General features: G+C 49.4%; 1 protein-coding gene across 1 annotated transcript; it reads right to left on the reverse strand.

The window, feature by feature from the left end:
• Window positions 1-4,386: 4,386 nt before the first annotated feature.
• Window positions 4,387-25,041, reverse strand: SLC17A9 (solute carrier family 17 member 9). Its single transcript, XM_038159290.1, has 13 exons — window positions 24,873-25,041; window positions 16,246-16,443; window positions 15,180-15,319; window positions 14,438-14,537; window positions 13,344-13,474; window positions 12,444-12,540; window positions 11,452-11,548; window positions 9,376-9,463; window positions 9,055-9,089; window positions 8,399-8,514; window positions 8,005-8,060; window positions 7,100-7,129; window positions 4,387-6,991 (listed from the first exon to the last, which is right to left on the reverse strand). Exons 1-13 carry the CDS (start codon window positions 24,965-24,967, stop codon window positions 6,828-6,830), a joined length of 1,347 nt encoding a protein of 448 aa, XP_038015218.1. The 5' UTR covers window positions 24,968-25,041; the 3' UTR covers window positions 4,387-6,827.
• Window positions 25,042-25,718: the final 677 nt, after the last annotated feature.

A 25,718-nucleotide genomic window follows, 5' to 3' on the forward strand; every position in this document is an offset into this window, starting at 1 on the left:
AATAGGCCCTTGATCTGCTGTGTTTGTGTAGAGCACAGAGGCCAAATTAATTAATTGGACAGAGCCCCCTTTCGTGTGGATGCTATGCCCTTCTCTCAGAGGGTGCTGCTGGTGGCAAGCGATGCTACACAGAGGTTTCTCCCTGTTCCCCTGGTGCTGGAGTGACTTCTATGCCTGCCTAGCATATGTCTGGGTTTATTATTAGCAGAGTAAAGAAAAGGCAGAATTCACACAAATGAACTTCCATATATTTACATCCTGTTGTTTCAAAAAATACCAAAGCTCAAATACCAGTGCTGAGAACTTCTGCTCTCTGTCTCCTGCCATTCCCAATGCTCCTTCTTGCCTGAAAAAGAAAAAAAAATGTTTCAGGCTACGTTGAGAGAAGTATTGGCTGAGATTGGAGCTGCTTCCCTGGAAATATTAATCCACCAAACACGGATGAATCTCCTGGAATAATCCTCTCTAATGCACGTTCAGGAAATCAATTCATTGCTTTATTCTTTAATCCAGAAATCTCCAAGGAGGAGGAGGAGGGAGAGGATGAACAGAAGAGGATAAAAAATTGGCACTGCACTTAAGGAAAAGAGAGAAAACCATGTCTTTGGTGAGAGCAGTGACACATTCTTACAGGCAAGTGGTAAAGATTCACCTGCAGACACTGAAGCCCAGGGAAATGCCAAAATATGTAATTTCTTTTGCTCTTGTTTTTAGCTCTGCACTAAACCTGCCAGAAAAGGATGGGTGCTGAAGCAAAATTTGAATGTTGTCCTGCCAGCTGACTGCAGGCACAAAGCCCCAAAGAGCAGGCACCACTCCGAAAGGGTTTGTCGTGCTCCTGGACCCAAACCCTGTGTCCAGGAGCAGAGCAGCCTGTGCTCCACCAGCCCTGGCTCTCCTGGAAGGACAGCCCAGGGCTGTGCAAACATTTCTCAGGTCACCACTTTGTTGCAGTGCCTGTCCTACTTAGAGGCTTCTGTAAAATGAGATTGCAAGGACGGGAGTTTACGCTGAGCTCTCGCTGCTCCAGGTGGCTCCTGCAGTGGGAATTGCAGCCTCCAGCCCTTTCCAAAGAACAATTGTGTCCCAGATGGGCTGAAATAAAATGAAATAAGAGAGCTCAATAAATTACTCATCTAAAGACCTCCTCTCTGATATCTGATTATGCTCCTGCTGATAATACTTCTTGTTCAGGGGGGTTACTTTGCTAAATAGCCAGTGACTGACCAGGGGCTGGGATGCACAATAAGAGGACACATCCTCCCTCCCATGAGCCCGGGGACATGTGGGGGTCTTGTTTGCTCCCCAAAACCTGCCAGGTGGTTTTGTGGAATGGGGCTGGGGAATGGAGGAGCAGGAGGGAGGATGCTGGAGGAGGCAGAGAAGATCTGCAGGCCCTGAGGAGTAGGCTGGCTCAGCAGCAAAATCACACAAAGGTGACTGAAACCAGGAAATTTGTGACACCAGGTTTGTGGGCAAAATTAAAGCAAAATACAGAAAGGGTCCTGTGCCCAGCCAGGGTCCACAGCAGCTCTGAGCATCTGAAGGGCTGAGGATGACACTTATGGAACATCCACCCCACCTGTAGCTCACAGGGAGAGGCTGTAAATGAGTGGGTTTGTCTGAAACTTGGTAGGAGAGGGGCAAAAAAAACCTGACATGAAAGGAATTTAACAGCTGCAATGAGCCTAGATGGTTGCACAGGAAAATCCCCTGTCACCCACAAACAGTTTGCCTTTAATGAGAAGGCAGGACATGCATGAATAGGTTGCTAATTCTTTGTGTAAAATCCTCCTGGTAATTGCTACACGTGTACATTTCCATTGTCTTCCATGGAAGTGGGATTGCAATCTTTTTCTCCTTTGGAGCTGCAACGAAAAACAAGTTTTTAGAGAATAGTGAATGTCAAAGTTGCACGAGGTCATGCCCAGCATTGTGTTTGGAGATGCAAGAGAGAGTCACCCACATATTGGGAGCTGTAAAGAGCAGGGGAAAGTAATTCAGGAAGGGATTCAAGGGATCAGCCAAAGCTCCTCTGGCAACTACTTCCTCAGTCAAATCATTAATTTTTCTTAATCCTTTGCAAAAATCTGGTGATTTGGGGACAAAATTTTCCAGTGTTTCAGTCCTGCTTTAGAAGGCCAAATCCAATTACTGGATAATGGGACTTTGGCCTCCCAGGAGCAGAGACACTTTGGAAGATGTGGGTTTATATGGGGTTTCATCTCATTCCATTATTGGATTAAAACCTACCCCACCCTTAATCCTGCTCCAGGAACTGTGTAAGCAGGAGCTACACCAGTCTGGAAACCAACTGGAGCATAGAACCCCTGGCACTGCTCAGAGACACCCTCACAAACTGCCCCACAGGAGGATCAGTATTTTGGAGGTGTTGATAGAAGGTAAAAGCTCTTTTTTGGAACCCAAGTTATACTTGTGGGAACTAAGAATGTTCTTCACATGTTTTTCATGCTCTGGGGACAGTTACAAACCAAACCAGAATTGTTTTGAAGAGAGAAACCAGAGAAGAAAGGGAAACAGAGAGAAGCTGCAGGTGGGAGCTTGATGCTCTGGACTGCAACTCCCTGCCACTGCCCCCCCATCACCCCATTTTTAATTACAAGCAGCCAAACTGTAAAGACCTTAATGGATGTCTTAATTATTGCATTAAAGTTTGAAATGGAAAATTCCTCATTACTTGCCGTGCAGTAGGTCACGGCTGCAATAAATGGTGATATTTTGCTTGTTACAGGACTGGGTGCCCTTTGAGAGCTGCTGTCTTTGGGGCATGTCCTGGCCCTGGGGAGCTGCCAGGTGGATGTTAGATCAGGTCTCTGCTGTGAGAGCATCTGCCTGTGTTCTCCAGGCAAAACTACCAGTGAGGAGGGCTCTTTGCTATCCCTTTTCTCCTCCAAATAGTGCCACTTTCCTCCTGTGTTTTGCTTCCCATCTGCCTGAATGTGTTTATTGATTTAGTGTTATGCAAACTGCAATAAAACAGCATCCTTCTAATGATCTCCAGCCAGCTACAGAATATATCCCAAATAATTTAAATACAAACCAAGCCCCAGGAGCAATGCAAGGTACCTGCCACTGATCAGCCTTGAAGGCCCTTTTGCACTGTGCCTGTCCCTGCTTGCTCAGGGCAGGCTGGAAAGCTGAGATCCAACCTGGGACACTGACAATTTAAGGGATGTGGCAGAAAAAGAAACTAAAAAAAGGAAAGGGGGAAAAAATAGAGGAAATATATTAAATATATATATATTTTAAAAAAAAGGACAAAAATACCAAACCCTTCTCTTCTCTCAGGCTCCGCACAGCTGGAGAAGAACAGGGCAGGCTTTAAGGTGGGACTGTGGCTTCTTAGAGCTGAAAAGCTTTAAATCACCTAAATGACCTAAAAGGTCAAAAAAAAGCTCAAATGTGCATGTCAGGGGTTGTTGATACCTCTGTAAGGGGAGCAAAAGGACAGGAAAAGTTGAAGATTACTTGCACTCTGCTAAATTATTCTCAGCATCAATTTCATGCCACCAATTTTCATGTTGGCTTTTTTTCTGAACATTGATGAGAAAGTTAGAGGAGCCTACAGTACTTAGAGATATTCTCTCGATTACATGACCCTACACATGAGGTGTTAAAATTCATTTAATGGCTCTTTCTCCTTTTAAAATGTGTCCAAAACTTTTCCTCCCTACAGTAACTGTGCCATTGCCCCGTGAGGGGTGAAAGTGAACGCTGGGACAGCAAATCCTGGTGCTCCCAAAGGCAGCTCAGCCACGAGAGCCTCCAGCCAGGGCTGCTCCTGGGCAGGGCCAGGCTCTGCCAGCTGTGCCAGCCAAACCAGCTGTGCCAGCCAAACCAGCTGTGCCAGCCACGCTACCCATGCCAGCTGTGCCAGGGCTGGGCTCTGCACTCTCCCGGCCAGGAGCTGCCACATCGCAGATCTCACAGCTCCCTCTGTTGGCATCTGCTCGAACAGATCAGTGAGGATATACAGAAAGGCAGAAATGAATTTTTGGTTTCTTTGAGCAGGATCGCCCTGTGGAAGGTGACCCGCCTGCAGGGTGTGCCCCACCTCACCCAAGAATCACTTGGTTTGTGGCATCACTCTTAACAAGGGATATTGGATCATGCCTGCTGATGCTTTACTGTCCACACCTTTGCTGAAGGCAGCTTTTCACTCATTTTTCCCAAATCAGTAAGAAGATGTAGCTGGATGAACTCTGAGTCTGATGCACAAGTACACGTGAGGATGCTGTGAAAATCTGCCAGCCCCAGCTACTCTCCCTGCACAGCTTCCCCCAGGAGTCAGTCATATCAAATACACTCCTCTGGCCCTCACTGATCACACAAATTAAGACCTCTGCAGTCAAAGCAAAACCACAGTTTGCAAATGTTTCTCTGCTTTTATTCTTTTTAGGTCCTTCCATAGCAAAAACTTGCTGACAACAAGCTTAGTCTTAAACAAATAACAGTACAGATAAAAGGGTTTCAATACTTCACCAAAGAGGTATGATGAGAATGAAACATAAGCCTCAAGTGTAGGTCAAATATTTAACTTATTAGCCAGTTCCAGAGACAGATCACTTGGCCAGCTCACTGAAACGGTAGCTGGATTCACAAAGAAGGCACAGCCAAACACTTTCCTTTGAAGATCAGTTCCCAATTTCCCAGCTGGCAGATCCAAGGGTGGCCAAGCAGCCTAATTGTCACTGAGTGACTTAAACTCATCAACTCCTCCACAAGAGATGCTGCAACCAGCAAAGAGAACCAGAACTGACTCCTTGTGCTCCCGACCTGCAGCACTGCACGGCCAGGGAAGATACTCTGTAACCCCACAAAACCCACGGGGATCTTTTTTCTGTCCCTAAAGAAAAGGCCATGCAAGCAATCTGCTCAGACTGGACCAAGGACAAGCTGACAGAGATGGCTGCACAGCCTCAGGCCTCTTGGGCAAGCCTGGCTGTGTTTGTTGTTTGTTACTAGGTGTTCTTCCCAATTTACCCACTGATTTAAGATTCCCAGCAGCCTTCCTGGCTCTGCAGCACCCCACTAAAGAGTGGTACCTGTGGTAGCAAATGGCCTTTTAGAGAAAAAAAGAGCACAGAAGGAGAAAAATAAAATACTTTCTTATCTTTCTGCCCCATTGGGGCACATTGATTCTTTATTCTCTTGGGAAGACATCAGGCAGTCCCATCCTCATCTCTAACTCTGCCCAGTAAGTGGCTCAGCTCAGATTAGTGATGCCCATTAGTGTCTCTAGCAGTATTTTCACTACAAACCAGGCCATTCAGAAACTTTACACAGCTCCAACAGGTCTTCCAAGAAGAAATTTGGCCCAAAAAATGGTGAGGAAGAGGATAACAGGATTTTTTTTCACCTGAGTCTATGGCTTTCCTGCACTGCAAGGTCCTTGGGAAACCTGCTCCTCAGCCTGAGTTTTCTGGAAGCACCAGAGAAACCCAAGAGATCCTTTCAGGCTGCAATCAGGGGATTGGAGGAGAAGCAATTAATTACTTTAACATGAAATTCACCTTTAAAATTGATCCTACAGAACCAAACACTAGAGGCTGGTAGATCCTCCTCTTTGAGAAATAGTGCTGGATTTGGTGGGAGTACCACTCAAAACAAGCATGCAGAATCAGGCCTCAAGTACATAAAATATAGGATTTGGTGCTTAAATTTTAAAATATTTATAAATAACTTTAAGACATTCAGGCTCAGGTGTCTAGAGCCAAGTATTTCCCTCTGACACAGGGAACCACAGGGATCCACATCCCTGTGGATGCCCAACGCAGAAATCTGATTTATGCTTAACATAGAAACAAAACCTGCCCATGCCAAGCTCTTTGGAAAGTCTCCCTCAGTGCTTTGAGAGCACGTGGAGGACACATCTAATCACGCAGAAAGCATTTGGGAGTTGTAGATCCACAGCACAGAGTGTGACCAGTTCTTCCCATACATTCACAGCATTTCACAAAGCAGCTCCAGAGGGATTCCTCAGCTGTTGCTGCCCTGCTGGGTCAGCCCAGCTAAGCCTGACCCCAGGGAACAGCTCAGCTCTGCTCTCATGGTGCAGCTGGTCCACTTGGGCTCAGGGCTGGGGTGAAGCCACCAGGGAGAGAAGGGACACCTTGGGCCCTTGAGCAAAGCCAGGCTTGGCTTGGAGCCCTCTCCCAGCTCTGTGACAGCAGTACTGACACACGCCATGGCCCTGGGCACACACCCAGCCTCACATCCCCTGAAGGGAAGCCTGGATTCACCTCACAGCCCTGGAAACCTGGCTGGTACCTGCTGAAGAACAAAGGCACACGTGGGGGTTAAGGGCAGAGGTACTCGTTGGGACGTTCCTGTCACACCTCACAGGACACCTGGTGGCACAGCAGCCCCAGAGCCTGCTGGTCCCAGGGCAGCAGAGCATGGCAGCCCCACTCCCACATGAGAACAGCTCCCCTCGAGAGGGCATGGAGCCACAGCAGCCTTGGGAGACAGGCCAGGGCAGCTGCTTTGGCCACAAGGATATTTGTCCACGAGACACAGACTGGGACAAACTGGTCCCACGGACCATATCCTCACTGGAGATGTTGAGCTGGATGGCTCTGCAAGCCACCAGCTACAGCCCTGAGCAAAAAAATGAACTCTACATTTCTTTTCTCCCATGGGTTTCATCCAGACCCATTATGTACTTGGTTTCAGCATATTTTTTTCCTGTTAAAACACCTAAAAAAAAAAAAAAAAAGAAAAGTAAAACGTTCTTTGGCACTTGTGCAAGAAGGATCCATAGATGTGACACTCTCCTCTCCTTCAGCTGCTTCTTGGGCTCATCTCTAAAGATCCATGTACACAGAGTCTGTGTCCACCCTCTGGGCCTCTCCAAACAGGAGGAATGTGCAGAGCCCAATGCTGTTCACAGCAGCCACCAGGTTGAAAACAGAAATCCAGGAGCCCGTGGTCTCAATCAGGTATCCAGCCAGGTACACACAAATGACACCTGCAGAGAAGAGGGAAGAGAAGCACATGCAAAGGCTCTGGGCTGGATCCTGCCCTCTGCAGGGAGAGGGCTCCCCAGGAAAGGAGAAAGTGCAGGAAAGTACTTTACCTAGGAGGGCTCCACCTGTATTTGCAACCCCTGGAAAGAAAAGGTGTGAAAAGAAATTGTCAAAACCCACAGATAGGAGTGGTTTCATCACTGCCACCAACCCCTGGTCTGCATGTTGGGCAAAATGCCTTTGTGATTGGGAATCACTGACTGGTTTGAGCAGGGATGGACCCTAAAGTTCATCTCATTCCATCCTCCTGCCATGGGCAGGTGGCACTGCCATATTTTTTCTCCTGAGAAGCTGAGGAGCCTCAGAAAAGAAACGTCAACAATAATTATCTGCTGCCGTGGAATGTGGCAGGTGAACCTTTGATTGGTCTCATGTGAATTGTTTTTACTCAACGACCAATCCCAGTCCAGCTGTGTCGAGGCTCGGCGTGGTCACGAGCTTTTGTTATTCATTCTTCTGTTCTTGTCCAGCTTTCTGATGAATCCTTTCTCTCTGTTCTTTTAGTATAGTTTTAGCATAGCATTTTTAATTATTATATATATCATAATATAATAAATCAGCCTTCTGAAGCATGGAGTCAAGACTCTCATCTCTCTCCTTGTCAGGGCTGCCTGCAAATCCCTCAGGCAGGGACACCTTCCACTAGCCCTGCTCCAAGCCCTGTCCAACCTGGCCTTGGAAACCTCCAGGGATGTCCAGAGAAGCTCTGGCTGCCCCTGAGAGCACTGACACAGCCCCAGCCCAGCCCTGGGTGCAGCAGAGCCCCCCAGAGATACACAAAGGCACCTTGGTGGTGTCACCTGCCCCCAGCACTGGCAGGTTTGTCACAGAAGGAAGCTGAGACTGCACACACAGGGCAGACACTGCCCAGAGCTGCTCCTGCTCAAACCCTGGTGCTGGTGACCACGTCGCCCCACCAGATGCCACCTCTCCAGCACAAAAACAGAATCCTTACCAAAGAGCAAGCCAGCACACGAGGGGGCCAGGTCCTGCACGTTCACTGAAATGCCACTGGTGAGAGACAGAGAGGGAGATAAATGGCTGTTTGAATGGAACGTGACTGCTTTTCCATTACACAGTTTGATTTTTCAAACACAAGAAAAGCTCCTGGATAAGAAATGGCACTGGCAGGAGAAGCTGAGAGTAAAGCAGGTATCAGAAGGAAAACAATTCAACTCAAAGTGTTCAGAGGGGCCACAGTGGAACTCCCCTTCTGCTCCATCTTCTTCTTACTGGCTCTTGCTCAGGCAGGTGCCAGTTCTTGTTCTCACAGCCAGGTCTCCTCCGAGACCCCAAAATGCCAAATGTGCAGGGGAGCTGAGGGCCAGCGTCCCCATGGCTCTCCTCACCTGTGGTTAAAGGTCTGCAGTCCAACAGAGGCTGAGGCAAACACTATTGCTTTGCAGAAACTGGAGGTCTGGCCCAGACACAAAGCAAAAATGCTTGAGACACCAGAGCCAATGACCTGGAAAAAAGGGAAAATTAAACACCACAGCACATTTTCTGCGGGAAGAGAGCAACTCCTGCCACGAACAAACTGTTCCCTTTTCCAATGCCATGAGTTTGTGTGCACCCTGTGCTCCTCTTTTCTCCCCCCCCCACAATGTCCTCCTGTGTCACAGGTGTGTCCAGAGGGATGTGATGCTGCAGATCAGAGATCACTCTGTTCTCTCCCAGCATTTCTATTTCTGCTCACCCTTGTACTGCTGCTTCCTCAGTACCTACAGGGTCATTTGGAATGACCAGGGACAGGCTGTGAAAGAAAACCCCTCCAGAGCACTCACCGTGCTCAATGCTGCCATTAACCCAGGCTCTGTTCCTCAGCCAGGGTTTTCCTCTGGATTTCCTTTCACACATTCTGACCAGCAGGTAATGTGCAAAGCCAGAAAATCTTCCCTGTTTCCATCTAAAACCCCCAAGCCAGCTCCATGCAAGGTCTAGCCTGCCACACAATCAGAGTTCAACTGGCAGCTCAGGTACCTCTCCAGAGCTCCAGCTCTCTCACCTGCATAAACTTCCGAATGGTGATGGTTCTGTACCCTGCAGGAGAAAGAGACACTTGGAGTTAAGCACAGCTCACCTTGCTGCCCAGCCAGGAAACTACAACACCAGTAGATTTCAGATGCCCACATTTCATCTCCAGGTGGATGAGGTGCCCCAAACACGTCAGTGGGATTTGGACACTGGAGAATCTATTCTACTTTTGTATCAGAACCTCACATTGTCTCTTTGCTGGGTCTTCTCCCTACCAACAAGCCAACCTCCTCCCACCCAGGTCCTCTTCACATCCCATAAGAGCTGAGGAAAAGCCATAAAGAGCTCTCACCTTGACTAATTAAATGATCAGACAGAAATCCACTGAACAAGCTTGTTGGAATTGCAACCAACCAGGGGACTACATTAAACACCCAACCCTGAAAAGAAGTGAAAATCAAGAGAGATGTGTTGTCAGAGCTGGGTTTGTTTGCAAATATTTTGACAGCCTGTGGTACCTGCAGAAAAGAAAAATAATGAAGCTCTCAGGACTTGTTGCAGCACCTCTACCCCCTTTGCAGCTCTCAGCTGCACCGTGCCCCACTCCAAGCTTGGTGAGGGATCAGCATCACAGCCTACAGCATTTATAAATTTGTTGTCTTTCCTTCTTCCCCAGAAATGCTGCATCCAGAGGAGAGGCAGAAAAGTCTGGGAAAGAGGGATTAAACATGGCAAAGTTCACTGCTCAGCAAGATGATGTGGCGAGGAGCCACAGAGCCCTGGGAAGCTCAGTGTGGGTTTCCTGCAGGTCCCCAGCAAAGCTGCTGTCAAAATTTCCAGCAGCTTTCAGCTCATTAGCAGCATTACAGTGTGAGGCTGAGGGAGCAGAGCTGGATTTTCTAATGGCAGGATTAGGTAACATTATGGGTAGCAACATCCTTCGGCCCATTTTCAATTAAGTGAGCTGCAACTGTAATCACAGACGATTAGTGGTCAGCTGGATTACAGCTGCTCAGGGGCACTTTGGTGCCCAGATCCCACAGGAGCTGAAATCAGTGTGGGCTGGGCTGGATTTCATCTCAGCTGGTTGAACCTACTCATCCATCCATGCACCCACCACCCCCAGCATCTCCCCCTTTGCTCAGAGCCCATCACCCTGTGGGGGCATCTCCCCTTCCTGCCTGGCTTTGGGATGTGTGGGAGGGCTGAATGATCTTGGTTTTGAACAATCCTGCTAAAGATGCTCCTGGAAATCACATCAGGGTCCATCTGCATCTTTCCATGCCTTTGAAATTGGAGTCTCGGTCATTTTTGACAATGTTAGCCCACAGGCTCTGTAGGGTGGTGCTTCTGCTGTCTGTTAACAGCAGCTCAGCACATCAACCCCAGCCTTGTCTCATCCCACAGCCCATCACCCTGAGCCAAACCCTCCATCACCCTCACTCAGGTGGCCACAGGCAGCTGCCCAGCCCACCTGCAGCAAGGGATTTCGGCCAGCAGGTGACACAGGTTACCCACATGAGGGATTATCAGCCATCCTTCAAAATCAAGCAGCCTCAGCCCGTTTGAAGCTGCACAAAACGATTATCAGCTGCAGGAGCACTCTGTAGAGCATCTTACGTAAGGGCACCATGATATAATGCTTAACAGATGGTAAATTACTGCTGCACAAGCACATTACTCGAGGTGCACAGATCTTGTCACAACAATATGTTTGCTGGTTTAACACATGATTTTAATATAAATATCAAGTGTGCCATAAAGAGCTTTACATATGTAATATGAAAAGGCATTTGTAAGCAGCTCTGGAAATTGTAAAAAGCTAACAGAGCCATTGTGGAGGAGACTCTCTGAGTTTCTGAGAACAAGATGAAAATACCAGCTCTCAGCCCAGATGAGTACTGCCTGGCTTTCTGAAAAATGGGAGTTTCATTTGTGCTGAGGAGAGAGAAGCTTTTGTAGTGTTTTTGAAGTGCACATTATTGTTATTAATGGTAAATTATCATTTTCACAGGCAAGCCTGAGCTGTACAATGCTAGTCCAGTTAAAAACCCTGTAAAAAAACTAGGAGTGAACAATGGTTATTTGCAACAGCATAATGTCATGAGCTTTGTGTTAGTTGAAAATTATATTTTCCTCAGAAGAAAAGCAGTCTAAAACCCAATACAACCTGCTCTTCCCTGCACCCTTCAGCACCCCTAAACAAGCGACTAGAAACCAGCCCCTGCAGCCTGGAGAGATCTCCAAAAGTATGAGCAGAGGTGCCACAGCTGCAAACACCACAGGGAAACCTCCCACCTCCTCCTGCCTCCCAGGCTGCTCCCACCAAACCCCTCTGCCATCATCTTCCTCATCTCCACCCCCTTTTGGCAGGTGCCCAGCACGGCCTCCTTTGAACAGCAATGCCTCTGCTCTGGAGCCAACCCACCTTGGACTCGGGAAAAGTCTCCTTGAAGAAAGTCGGCAGCCAGGAGAGCAGAGTGAAGAACGTGCTGGCCGTGGAGAGCTGAGCGATGATGACAGCCCTGCAAATACACAGCTGAGAGGAAACAATCAGCAGTGACAGGTCGTGCTGCCTGGGAAAGGGCACTCCAGATGTCAGCTCCTAACAGAAATGCCTGAGATTTTTTTGTCATGGAGAACTTACTCCTTTTGGCTTCCTGAGATTTTCAGCTCCAGCTGATTTTCAGCTTCAGATTGTCACTCCTTTCAGCTTTCTCCTTGCAGCTGGTTCCTTGCTGCCCCACGGAACAGGCCCGGGGCCAGGCGAGGTTAATTGAAGCACTAATTATGCCACTGCATTTCCCACCGGTCCCTTCCAGCCCTGCAAGAGCCCTCCTGCTCGGAGAGGTGTTGTTTAGGGTTTGCTAGGGATTTGTTATCAGCTCCATTGTTATTCAAGGCAGGAATGGGTTTGCTGCCCTGCAGCCCCATCCTCCTCCTCCTCCCTGCCTTAAAACAGCCCCTGGGAACACGCTTGGATGGGCTTCGGTACCCACTGCAGCATCCCAAAGGGAAAATGGCCATTAAAAAGATGTTTGCCAGCAATGAGAACACAGCCCGTGCCACACAGTGCCCCTGAGCAGCACTTGTTAGGAGCCCACTGCAATCAGCATTTCTAACAAGAGCCGTGGAAAATATCACTCTGGAGGAGCACAGGACTCATCCAGGAGGAACAGCCTAGGAAGGAGAAAGATTTGCCAGGAACATTCGAGCCTGACAGTCCTGTGGACAGAACATAAACCACCTTTGCCAAGCTTACCTCTTCAGTTCTTTATTTATACTGAAGGAATTAGAAAACTGGTTCTGCTTCTCAAATATGTAAGTAAGTGGACAAAAACCACAGAGGCTGAAGAAATAAGCCCAGAGAGGAGAAAAGAGAGGATGCTCCCAGCCTGGCCAATGCATGCAGCTGCCTACCAGATTGGTGCCTTCCTGAACAGCTGCTTCCAGGGAACTTTGGTCTGCTTGGGTACTGGGAGGCCTCTGGTTAAATAGTTCATGGGGATGGTGAGTTCTGCAGGGAAGAAAACACCCAAAGGAATGCTGTGGTCAGTAATTACCTGTGCAGCTGGAGGCAGCCCTGGGACACTGCTGTACAGCCACTTTTAATCTCCTTCTAGCCTTTGGTTTTTTGGCTCTACCAGCGTTGAATGCTCATGGAAACATCTTGTTACACTGACCAAATTTTTCCACACCCCTCCTCACCCAGCCACCTTCACCCATGTGTTATATCTCTTTTATAATTAAGCAAAAGTCCCTTGGTAGGGACTGGGTTTGGATTCTGTGCAGCACCAGGCACACACCCAGCTCCCAGTGAGCTGAGCTTCTACATACCACACTCACCCTAATAATGCTATAGCCAGGTGTAATGGTTTGTCCATATGTGGAATTACTCCTAGGCAGTTATTTGGGAAGAGATATTGTGGATTAACTGGTTTTTAAAAGCTCTATGTGTAGATGCTCTTAGTTTGGAGTAAGTATCTTGTCCTGCTTTAGCTTAATCCACTTTGAAGATCATGCTCTGTTTTGTGTTTTCACTGGTGCTTAAAGAGTACTGAGGAGCCAGATCAGGCTCTCAGCAATGACATAATCCAGCATGGGACTTGAAATAGGAAATCAGCATTGCAAGAGCTCAAATCCTGGTTTCTGGGTTGGGGATCTTGGGTGAGACACAGCATGTATTACAGAACACATCTGAGCAAAAGGCTGTTGTGTAAAACCAGGCCCACACGGGATTTGCAAAAGTAATGGAGAGGAATCACTTAGCTCCCCGATCCCTGGGAGCACTGCCAGCCCCAGGGATGCAGCTGGACTCACCTTTCTCACTCAGGAGGTATTTGCAGGTGCAATAAACCCAGAGCAAAGTCAGCAAACCAGAGAAGTAGAAAACACTTTCCCAGCCATACCAATCCAGGAGGAGAGATCCTGCACCACCGATCAGCAGCGTTCTGCAAGGGAAAGCACTCAGATTTACTGGCCTGGATGAGAGCTCAGACTGAGCACATCGATGGGAGACTGTCCCTGGGGTCAACACTGCTGTCACTGAACCACAGAATCCTAAAATTATTTGGGTTGAAAGGGACCTTAAAGCTCATCTTGTTCCACCCCCTGCCATGGGCAGGGACACCTCCCACTATCCCAGGTTGCTCCAAACCCCATCCAACCTGGCCTTGGACACTTCCAGGGATGGGGCAGCCGCAGCTGCTCTGAGCACCCTGTGCCAGGGCCTCAGCACCCTCACAGGGGAGAATTTCTCAGTCACTGCACGTGTGGGTGCTGCCACCAGTCCCACCATGGCTCTGCAACCTGTTCTGTTCCCTGGGGGGCATCTCAGGCCAGATCCTCAGTGGCAGGAGAAATCCCAAAGGGGCCTTACCTTCACCAGCTCCTCACTGAAAAATGGTCATTGAGGAAAGAGAGGAGGTTGCTGGTGTGCAGTATCCCAGAGAATGTTTAATGCAGCAAGAGAAATGAGAACACTGGAAAACTAAGTGATTCAACACAGTGCTATTTCTATTTGGCTTTTAAGCAACCTTTCTATTTAGAAGGGAAATTCTGATGGAGATCAGCAGAGATGGAGAAGTTCTATTCTTCCCATCTATCAGAGAGGACAGGTGACCAGTGTCAGGCTGACCCTTGCTCTTCCTACTGAATTGGGCTGTTTCCCATAGTAATTAAACGCTGCAAACAGTCTTCAAAGTCTGGTTTGAAAAGAAAGAGAAAACAATACATAAATCCTTGGCAGGCAGGACAGCAACTGCCTGAGGCTTCTTCAGCTGCATCGAGTCCTTGAGGACCCGTGAATCCACAGGTACTTTGGGCTGTGAGTTTTGCCTCCAACTATTTAATGGCATTTCATCAGCTAGGATGTCCAGAGACTGTCACTGGCTGCTCAGAGCCTTTGAACTCACCCAAACTGTGACCCAGTCCCCACCGTGCTGTAGGTGAAGGCTCGCTCGCTCTCCCGGACCCTCTGGGACAGCAGACTGGCCAGGGATGGGAAGTACACCCCTGAGAGAAACAGGAGCAAGGCAGGGAGCAGTTAGGCAAAAAAAAAAAAAAAAGCAAATTTAAAAGATCCAGAGTGAGCAAACTACTGAGACAAAGCAGCAAAATTTTTGGTGACTTCAAAACAGGGATATAAAATAAACTGAGTGGATCCATCGCCATCAAAGGTTTTTTGGTGCCTTCTCCATAATCCCTTCTCATCATTACCACCGCTACTGTAAATCCATCAGTGCCAATGCACTTCCCAGTGCTGCAGCTTGGCAAGAGGGAAGGAAAATCACTCCAAATTATCCAAAAGTTTTGGCAAGGGCCAATTTTCTCCAAGTGTTTTGAAGGAGTTTTAAAATGTGGAAAACCAAACACGACCAGAGATCATTTCCAAAGCCAGCAGCCCCTGTCTGGCAAAGAGATTTCTACAGGGAAATGACTTGTCAGTGACTTTCTCTAGAAATGTCACTGGTTTTTCCCATGGAATTTCTGGATGTGGAGGCTGTTTTGACGCAGGGAATTGCCCAGACACCCATGGGAAGGGTTCATGCACTGCAAACCACAGGACTTGCATCTCCATGTGTTGCATGTGAGCCTCTGTGCAAGGAAGCCCCTGAACAGACAGACACACGGACACGCTCAGGACAGGGGTCTCACCTTGCAGCAGCCCCATGAGGAACCTGGAGGAGGTCATAAAAACCAGATGGGCTGAAGTGATGTGGGTGAGCAGCGGGGTGAGGACTGTGAGGAACCCCCAGGCTGATGCTGAAAGGAGGAGAACTTTCTCACCTCCTATCCTGGAAGACAGAACACACACTATCAAAGAGAGCAGGACAAAAGTGCAAAGTCCTCCAGTCCAGACTCAAGAGCCCTTCCCAGTCTAACCTGTTTTTAGGAGCAACCTTTTGGTCAAACCTGTTCTTCTCTTGGCCCTTGGGGAGTAGCTCTGACCTTTTCCCTTCCCAGCTCCTGCCAGCACTGCCCATCCAACTGATCCCAGAGATCTCACAGCACTGAGCCACTCAGCTCTCTGATGGTGGTGAAGGGGAAGCCCAACTGCTGCCACCATTCTGCTTCTCTTAACCAGTGATGGGGTTTTCCATTTGCTCTTCTGCAATCCTCAGCTCTGCCTTTTACCATTCAGGTTTCTCCGGGTGTTTTCTTGCCAACTCTTAAGGACCCCAATTAAATAGCACAGTGCACTTCACAGAGGATGCATCCCTTCCAGGCATGTGCTCCTCACAAAAGATTTCACAGAAAAGCTCTCTCACTAAGAATAGACTGGCTGGGGAAAGGGACTCAAGCACGTAATGATTCAGATCCTCCCTTACAGCCAGCTGGAGAAATTGTTTGCTTTTTAATTCACATGACACAATGGAGACAGTCTTTCTAAACATGCTGGAAACAGTGTATGGGGACTTGCTGGAGAAAAGAGAATATAGGGCAGAGAGACTGGAAATGCTGAACTGAAAACAAAGATCACCTGTGCAGATCAAATCAAACAAGCTGTATTCACAGAATCCTAGAATCACTTGCAGGGATGAGACATCCACAGCTTCTATCTGGCCAGTCTAAAGTACCCACACCCCTTCTCAGCCAGAACTTCTCCCCATGGACACACTAGACCCTCCACCCCACCACAGGGGTCTGGAACTAGAACTGAGGGGTCAAAACCAAGCTAAGCATCGTTAAACCAAGAAAACATGAGAGTAATTTCCAGTACTGATCACTGATGTGTCCTCCAACAATCTGTGTCAAGCAGTAGCCCCAGAAGAAGCTGCTGAGCACGACGCCGAACTGCTTCTTGTCCCAGCCGAAGTAGGAGCTGAGGGCCACGGCGCAGATGGGCACGGTGACACGGGCACAGTACAGCAGGCACGTCCCCAGCAGCAGCATCGCCGTCCACACGCGGGACTCGGGCCTGCAGGGATGGAGAGCAAGGTGGGAAAGGGCAGGGGGATGCTGGGCCCCGTGGCTCCGTGCGCAGCCAGGGTTGAGGGCTCAGCTTGGCTTTGCAAGCTGCCGGGGTACCTGCTGCCGATTCCCCGGCTTCTGGGTCACAGGCTGGGCCCTCCCCTGTTGGGAGAGACCCTCCTGGAGCAGTTGTGTGTTGGGAAAGAGAGTCACACTGGATTTTTTTGGTCTTCAGGTTCTTGTTTATTATTATCTTATCTGAGTTTTGCACGCTGCCCACGGCTCAGTGGGCTGGAAAAGCACCACAGAAATGGCCAACAATGTCTTGTTACAAGGTCTTTTAAAGCTGAACTATCCAATTAAGAGCTGACATCTCGATTATTTACCCTTTTAACCCAATAACTGATCCTAAAGAGCCCATAATGCAGATTTTGCCACCCAATTACAAAATGCCACCCAAACCCATGAAGAAGGAGGAAGAAGAAGCATGAAGAAGGAACTCAGGATGACACCCTGTGCCCTCCATCTTGCTTCCATCCACAACATACTAAAAATCCCAAAACCTAAATTTCTCACCAAGTGATGCACCTACACTACTCTGTATAATCTACTTCACACTTTAGTGGATTCCAGTCTATCTTGAAGTCTAGGAAACTTTCTCCATGAATGAGGGTCAAAGTCAGTGCTCCCCTGGGGGTCAGGACACCCCAGGGCAGACAGAGAAATATTCCCGGTGCCCTGGGTCTCCACAGCAAGCCGAGTCTGTCTCGGTAAAATGAAGGTCAGCACAAGTCCCCTGGGGCACAGCAGTGCTGATACAGAGTGTATCCCATCTGCTGGCTTTTAGGAACAGTGCCAACTTCATCCCAAACACCATTTGACTCCAGCAGCAAACGTCTGTCCATAGGCTGCAAGGTGAAACGGGCTGCTTGGACATCACTGGCTGTGGATGGAGGGAAAGGCAGGAAGGAACCTGGTTTGTTTGCTTTTTTACCCTCAGAAAAGAAACTGTTCTTTAAAAGATAAGGATTACAAAGGAAAGGTCAGGGCAGCACCTGCATGAGACACACCTCTTGGTAGCAAACATTAGTTATTTGGCATTTGTACCCATTCCCCAGGGGAGGTGATCTGTGTGTTACCCTTCCTAAAAAGGAGGGATATGCAGGAATTCTTTAGAGAGACAAGACTTGATGGGCCTGAAGAGCTCAGACAGATAAGCAAAATAATTAAGCCTGGAGAGATAAGAAATTTTAGATAATAAGAGTCAAAATATGTTAACAGAATATATATCTCTGGTGTGTGAATTCTCAGCCTCAAGAAAAGGGCTCCTGCAGGAGTAAGTGAGAAGCAAGCCAGTGATGGCTTCTGGAACAAACACATTTTGCTGCAAATGTCAGGCTCAGGTGTAGGTAAATCCCTCTGCCTTCCCTCAGCCATGCCACTTTGGGCTCCCCCCTTTGCCAGTGAATTACAGAGTTAAAGGCTGAGCAAGAACACCCACTATTGGTACTGTTTGTATTTGATTATTTCTCTGCCCGGAGGCCAGAGCACAAAGCACTGAGCTGGCAGACTCTGTGCTCCAGGGGAATTCACTGTCCCAGGGCAGTAACCTGTGGGCTTTCCACCCTGCTAAACACACCCACTCTCCATGTGGGAAACAACCCGGGTCACCTTTGACAACAAACAGAGAGTTATTTCTCTGTACTGGAATGATGATAAATGTGGGTTAATCCCACACAGCACAAACCCATTTATAAAGGTGTAAATGGGCCCTCACAGGGGGAAGGTGAAGGAACAATGAAAAGCAGAACACAGCAGGCAGGTGAACCTGCTGGAGATGGATTTATTGCTGTTTCCTGACAAGGCAGATAAGCAGCTCAGGGCTAACCTCTGGCAGGAGGAACTGGAAGTGTTTCAGTTGGTGTTTAGAGGACTGGAACTGTTACTGTGCACACGCACGAGTGCACAGAATAACACAGAAACTGGCCAACCTCACGGATCTTTGCTGGAGGAATGAGTAACCAGGGGTTGACCCGCCTCAGTCATTTCAGCTAGCTGGGAAATGCTCTCAGATCCCCTCCTGAGAGGAAGTTATCTTCAATCATATCTCCATTGGCTGCAAAACCAAAGGTGGGCTGGTTTTTAATCACCAGCCCCAGCCAGTTCCAGGAACAGTGGCTCCACTGACTACAGCTCGCCACCGAGAAGCACAGGGAAATCAAAGGCTCCAGGACACTGCATGCCTGGGTCAGAGAAACCCCAGCAGGACAATACAATGGGAGTTTTTGGGTATAAATCCCCCACCAAAGGCAGAGGGCAGGTGGGGATAACCAGCCATGGCAAACCTTCCAGAGAGCCCTCAGGAATCTGGTGCTTCCAGGCACAGCTCCTGCCTGCCCTGCCCAAATGGCTGTTGCCAGTCCAGGGCCATAATCTCTGTTATCTCCAAGAGCACAGCACTGCTAAATTTGAGCTATTGAACCTGCAACAATCGAGGTGATGGAGTAAAGCACAGCAGCCAGTGATGTGTGGAGGTATTTTCTATTATTTAGCCACCAAGATAGTTTGTAAATTGTACTTTTCCCTTGCAGCAAAGGGAGACCTTTATGAGCTTTCACTGGAGTGGGGCTGAGCTCTGTCTCTCCAGTCATTCTGGGGTGTGCAGAACAACCTGCAGTTATCCTGATAAGCACAGCAGCATTTCATTACCAGATAAACAGTTCTTCCTTTATCCTACACCCTGTATAACTCTGCAAGGGGTAAGAGGGAGAGAAAAACACCTGAGCATCTCAAGGAGTCTCTACTCTGTTTCTCTCAAGAAGCCTCCTCTCCAAAGGATGTTCTGACAAAACTCCAGGGATATATTTTTCTCTTGACTTTTATTTTTATTCCAAAGTACTAAATAAATCTCTTGGTGTATGACACACTCTGAATGTTCTCTTTGACTACTACTCCATTCTATAGTCTCTTCATTTATGTTTAATTACATCAGTAGGGATCATGCTCACAACAAGTAGAGAATATAATGATGGCTTCAGACTACCACTTCCTCTGTAGGCAGCACATCCAGCTAGGAAAATCCATGCAAAGAGTATGAGTGTCAAATGTAATCAGTAGCTGCTCACACCCACCTGGAAGCACGGCAGGAATGATTTCCCTGCAAGGACAATGACGTGCTTGCATCACAGGAAAGAGCTTTGTAAATGCATTTTCTCCTAATTATAGTTATCACAGAGGCTGCAGATGACTCAATGTTCTGCTCAGTGCAAAACAACAACAGCAGAGGTTACACGGGAGGAACCTGGACTAGCACAAAGACAGGAGTTAAAGCCCCCCTTTCAAAGCTAAGGAACAGTGACAAATCAAGCAGAAGTTTTTGTGGGTGACATCAGCCATCTGAGAAGTGAAACTTCACCAGCGGTAACAGATTAAATCTAACTGATGAGGGAGAGAGACAGAATGTGCTGCAGATAACCAGCCTAAGTCAGAGCACAGGAAATCACAGCCACTGCTGCCACTGGTGCCACCATTCACCCTCCAGACCAAGCATCCCCCACCAAGATCCCTGGGCCAGTCCTGGCTGTATGTGACATTCTGTGAGAGCGGCCAGCCCTCCACACCACTGGCAGGGAAACACTGGAGCTCTCCTGGAGCCACCTCACTGATGTGATCTGGTGCTGAGTGATGGCAGTGGCTCCTCAGTGCCCAGCCTGATGTGCAGTCCCCTCCTCCCCACAAGAGACAGGCACTGCAGGTGCATCTCCTCCTGCACAGCACCGAGACTCTGTTCACTGAGCAAAGCAGCCATGCAGCTAGAAACACTTCCTATTTCACAAGCCTCCAACCACCACCCAGACTATAATTAGCCCAAGCCCTAATGACTCTTCCTGGGTGGCTTTTTGAGCAGCCCTGTCTGATGTCCCTTGGTTCTCCTCCTCCAAATGCAGCCTTGGACACTGCGTGGAAATGGCTTTGCTTCCAAGCATCCCCTGATTTCCCTGAGACCCACCAACCAAATGGATCCCCCCACTCAGGGCACAGTGGTTAGGATGGATTTTTCAAGGATGCCTGAGATCCCCAAAGGGGCAAAAGCAAGCTGAGCTGTCTGGCAGTGGAAGCAGAGTCAGCAGCACAGGGTATCTTTATTTGCAGTGTGTTTTCCTGCTGGAGGAATTTCTCCAGTAGATGCCACAGAGCAAATATTTATTCAACTTTTATTTCTCTTGACTCGCCTCCCTCCTTTCTCCCAGTCTGCAGGGCTTTGGCAGACACTCAGGTCACTGTTGAGATGGACTCTCTGGAGTTCAGGCTGTCAATTACATCTCAGTTTAGCCCCTCCAAGGCACGAGTCAGGACCGCCAGGTATTTTCAGGTGCTAAGAGAGCTGTGTTAGACAGCACGACTACCAACAGCCTGTCCCAGCAACAGCTCTTGGCCAGAAGCCATCTGCAATGTCTGTGGGTGTTTGCCATAACTGGAAGAAGAACTGGGAACTGCAGCTCCTGATTCGCACAGGATGGGCACAGGGACCATCAGCAGAGCGCAGCACCCACCTCCTAGGGAGGGCATCTCTACCTCAGTTCCCCCCTCTAAAAAGAGATCAGAAACACTTATGTGGGAGCTGCACAGAGAACACCTCAGTGCAGCCACCCCCTGTGCCCCCAGCCCTCTCTCTCGTCCCAGCCACCAGCAGTGGAGGCTTCCCAGGCCCTGGCAGAACCCCAGGGCAGGATGGGGATGAGCCCACATGGTGGTACTGAGCTCCCAGCCACACTCCAAGCCCAGCACACCCAGCAGCCCAAGCATGAGGCCACCCCCCGGGGAATGTCCCCAGCACGGGCAGCTGGTACCTGTGGTCCCCCTGTGTTTGGTCACCTGTCAACCATGGTGTGTCCACACTTCCCTCCTCATCACCCATTCCCAGGCCCATGGGATCATCTTCCTTCAAAAACACCCATTTCCAGCTCACCTGCCTATAGCTTTAATTTACAATAATCCCCACCACAAGCAGGACTAACTGACGTGGCAGCAACACAGCAGCCATGCAGACAGCCCTGTGCCAGGAGATAATACCCAGGTTGTTATTTTTAACCCTGTTTGACAGTCCTTTCACTTCTCATTCTTTGTTTTTCTCAACAATTTCTCTTTCAAAATCTAACATACTTGTCAAGAGAGAGGCTTGCAGTAATTCCCCCCCTCCTCAAGCAGACTTTGTCATGCTGTAGACCAGCTCCAAGCTAATGATTTGTCACTGTCAAAACCAGCTTTGGGGTTTAGACGAGAGTTGTTGGATTTTTTTTTCCCAATCCAGCTAGCAGCCAACAAGAGCAGCACAGAGGACACAGGGCTTTTTTTCCTGGGAAAGCTGCTGGCTTCCTGTCCGCCTCCTGTGCTCAAGCTCGCTGCACAGAGCTGCAGATGGCAACAAAGTGGTGTTCAGCAAACGAGCTCTGGGTTTATTCCCTCTCTTCATTTCTTGCTTTCGGCAAAAGCAAAGATGAAATTAAATTTCAGCAGCTCATATGAGCTGGAAGTAGTTGTTGAGTCCAGGTGGAGGTGGTGAGAAAACATAATAATAAAGCAGAGGCGTGCTTTGCACACTGATCTGAGGGCATACATGGATCAGCCAGGAATGAAACGTGTGCCCTGCTTACGTTTTCCACGTGAAAAAAGTTCTCAGCAAGTCACTACTAAACCCAGGGTGAGGAACTTGTAAAACAAAAATCCCAACCACTGAAAATACCCCAAATAACCAACTAAAGCTGCAACCAATGTCATGTTGACAAAAGATGAGGCACAGAACTCAGAAAAAACAACTGACTGTTGTCTCTGGGCAAAGATCAGGTGACTGGAGATCAGCCTGTGGCCGGGGTAGGACTCCTTTTATCTCTGGAGCTTAAAGAAACTTTTATAATCACCCCTTGTCTTCAGGTGTAGCCAGAGGCTGGGAGATGCAGAGTGGCTTCAGGAGGCATTTGCTTTCCCAGGGCACAGTGAGTTTCTCATGCTGCATTTCTCTCCTGGAGGCACCATCTGAAATGTGAGCCCCACATCCAGTGCTGGATCTGCTGGTGGCTTTGTGTGCAGCCTTCAGCAACTGATTTCTCTTTTCACTGCTTTGGTCTTCCCTCAGTTAAACCAGAGAAGCTTAAACATATCCACTGCCCGAGGGGTCCTGCTTTGGCATGTTAGGATCAACATTTAGAAATGTTCTCTAACTGTCCAGATGCGCTACAGAAGCATGAGGGCTTTTTCAAGCCCCAAACAGAAATCCCCAAGTGCTGCTCTTGGAAGAAGAGATGTGTGATAATGGAGCCATTGGAAACCTGCAGAAAAGTTTGGGAAAGGCGGGCAGGAGAAAACACAAGGCAAGAAGAGTGGAAGAGGAAGGAAAAGCCAGTTGGAAAGAGGGAGGACAAAAGAAGAAGCAGCATGAACAAAGACTGAAAAATGAACCTGCCAAGATAACTGTTTATCTCTCCTTGCACTGACAGATCTTGGAAGGCTGCCTGGCATGTCTTTTGTTGGAGCACGAAAGGAGAACCCATGTCACTTCCCGAACTTGATAACACCTTGCCCCCATGGCAGCAACTCACTACTTGAGAAATATGAAGTTATTTATTTGCATATACTCTTCACAAATTCTCCACCAAATTCACTCCACCCAACTTGACAAACCTGCTCGAATGATCTGGTGGCTCATTCACCTTTACTCACCCTCCACCTGCCCAGTTTACTTTAGGCCATAAAACCTCCATAAAACCTCCCCAAAGAAGGGCTGTGACCACGTGTGTGTCTACACTAAACAGTGGGGACAGGATCTCAGCTTCTGTGAACTACAGCAATATAGATAATGATCCCAGGTGCCTTAGGGTTATCCTGCTGCTCCTTCCCATTAACAGGATTCTCTCAATTATTAGCAGCACTTAGCATGGTCAGAATCACTTAAAATGTCTGCCTCGATCAACAGGCTGTTTTCATCCCTTCTGTTTTGGAAAGTGTTATCTATGTTTTGCATTTTTCTGAAGAGATTTGAGAAACAGGAGAGCTTGTTCTGTCAAATGTTTTTTTGGTTTTTTTTTTTCCTAGAGGAGAAGCCTATAAACTAAAGTTTTGCCTCATGAAATTCTGGTGTGAGGTCCCACCATGCCCACTTCTCAAAGACTTGGGGAAAAGTTAGCAAGGGGGAGACAGAGAAGGAATTTCCCTAAGGGCTTTGGGGGGAAAGAATATTCAAATGTTAAGCGCTTCTGTGCCAAAGGTCTTCTTTAAGACCCACCCCGTTACTCTAAGAGTGAGCGTGGGTTTGATGAGACATCCCAGTCTCTGAGTGCAGGAGGAGCCCCCTCGGGAGGGCAGCTCAGAGCCGGCTGTCAGCCTGCAGAAAGCCATGGATGAGAAACACCAACTCAATCCCTGCCCCGGCTCCTGTTCCTGTGCTTTGGCACGGGGGCCACCTGTCCTGTGGCTGTCCCGCTGCTCTCCTGCCAGGGCGAGGTCACCACAGTGTGACCCCAAGGCGAGGGGAAGGAAGAGGGGAGCCCCAGGGCTGGCCACCACGGTGGCAGCCAGACATCAGCCAGCTGAAACCGAGCCAGATTTCTCAAGCACAGCGAGTCCAGGGGCCCCCAGTTTGGAAAAGCCTCTGACCATGAATTCCAGCTGCCCCACTGGTACTTTGGAGTCATCATCTCACTCCACCTCAGATGGGAGAAGGGGCTGATCCTGAGGTCTTGGTGCTGGATGACTTTGCCAGGGTGGCAGAGAAGAGCAGCACTGCCCTAGGCGTGCCAGCCTGCTCCAAACCCTGCATCGCCCTGCCTTTGCCTGTGCCCCTCCTGTTCAAAGTGGTCACTGGGGGTTTAACTGCATTTTAAGTATTTTCATGACTTTGCATCAAGAGCAGATCATGCTGTCTAGCTGCTGCCCAGCTCCTATTCCACACTTTATATGAATGAATGACTATCGCCAGTACAAACATCCCCACTGGAACACTTCGATAAGAACCTCATAGCGGTTTTGTGTTTAATTCACTGTTTAGAGGACAGAAATAAGCTCAATGGTTGGTTGGGTTTTTCCCCCCCCACCCCCGTTACTGTTTTTCACAGTAATTCCCTATCTTCCTCCTTCCTTCTACCGTCTCTGCTGCAGTCCGGAGGAGTGACACAGGGGAGCCGCCCGGGGCGGCGGGACCGTGTCCCTCCCGGAGGGCAGCAGCGGAGACAGGGACAGGAGGGTCCCGGTACGGGGAGCACCAAGCTCCTCCGAAATCGCCTCTCCGGGAGCGGTGCCCGACCCCCTCCATCCCGGGGCCGCATCTCTCCCAGGAGCTGCGGGGACCGAGGATGCGGGGGGCCGGGGGCATGCGGGGAGTCCCGGAGAGCGCCGCCGGCAGCAGAGCGGCTTTCCCGGGTGCGGGAGAGCGTCCAGCCTTACCTGGACCAGTAGGGCTCGGTGCCGCCATCCCGCCTCATGCCGTCGCGGGGGCCGCCGCCCGGGGGCACATTCCTGCCGCCGCCCCCCGCGGCCATGCGGGCAGCGCCTTCCGCCTCCCCGGCTCACATCGCGGCGGCCGCCGGCTCCCTCCCCCGCCGCGCCGCGGCCACGTGTCAGCGCCTCCCGCCGCCCCCGCCCGCCCTGCCGGGAAGTCCCGCCCGGCCCGGTGCCGGTCCCGGTCTGCGACCCCCGGCAGCCGCGGAGCCGGAGGGTGCCGGAGGGGCAGGTGACGGCACCGGCGAACCGCGGGGTTCCGCTCGTTCCCGCTCCTCCGGTCGTTGCTGACACCGCCAGCGGGCACAGCGAGGGCACGGAAAGAGGGGATGGAGCAGGGTCTGTCCTCCCGCTGCCATACCTGGGCAGGGAATCGCTCCCTGCTCCCGCTGCTCTCACGGGTTTGCCGGCAGAAAAGTCTCTGCCTCTGCTTTTTAAGGATTAGAAGCGAGCGTAACTCGCTTCCGAAGATAAAATAAATAGGGGTGAGTGGTGTTACAGCTTGATTTATGTCTGTTGGATGGAGGCGCTGCCTTGCTGTATCTGAAAGAGATAATCAAACTCCTTTATGGAAATAAATAATTTAAATGATGGTTATCTCAGTCCACAACAAAAGGACTCGTGACTCATTTAAAGATCATGAACGAGCAGGCTGGAGGAGCCTTGCTGAAGTACGGTTCAGGTGATGCTGTGGCCGATTGCAGCCTGGAAGCTGGAACGGCAGAACTTCAGGTGAGCAGAGGATGGAGGAGCTCCCGCACAGCCTGAGCAAGGTCGTGCCTGGCCCCGGGA

This window comes from Motacilla alba, chromosome 20 (genome assembly GCF_015832195.1).
Source record: "Motacilla alba alba isolate MOTALB_02 chromosome 20, Motacilla_alba_V1.0_pri, whole genome shotgun sequence".
NCBI lineage: Eukaryota > Metazoa > Chordata > Aves > Passeriformes > Motacillidae > Motacilla > Motacilla alba.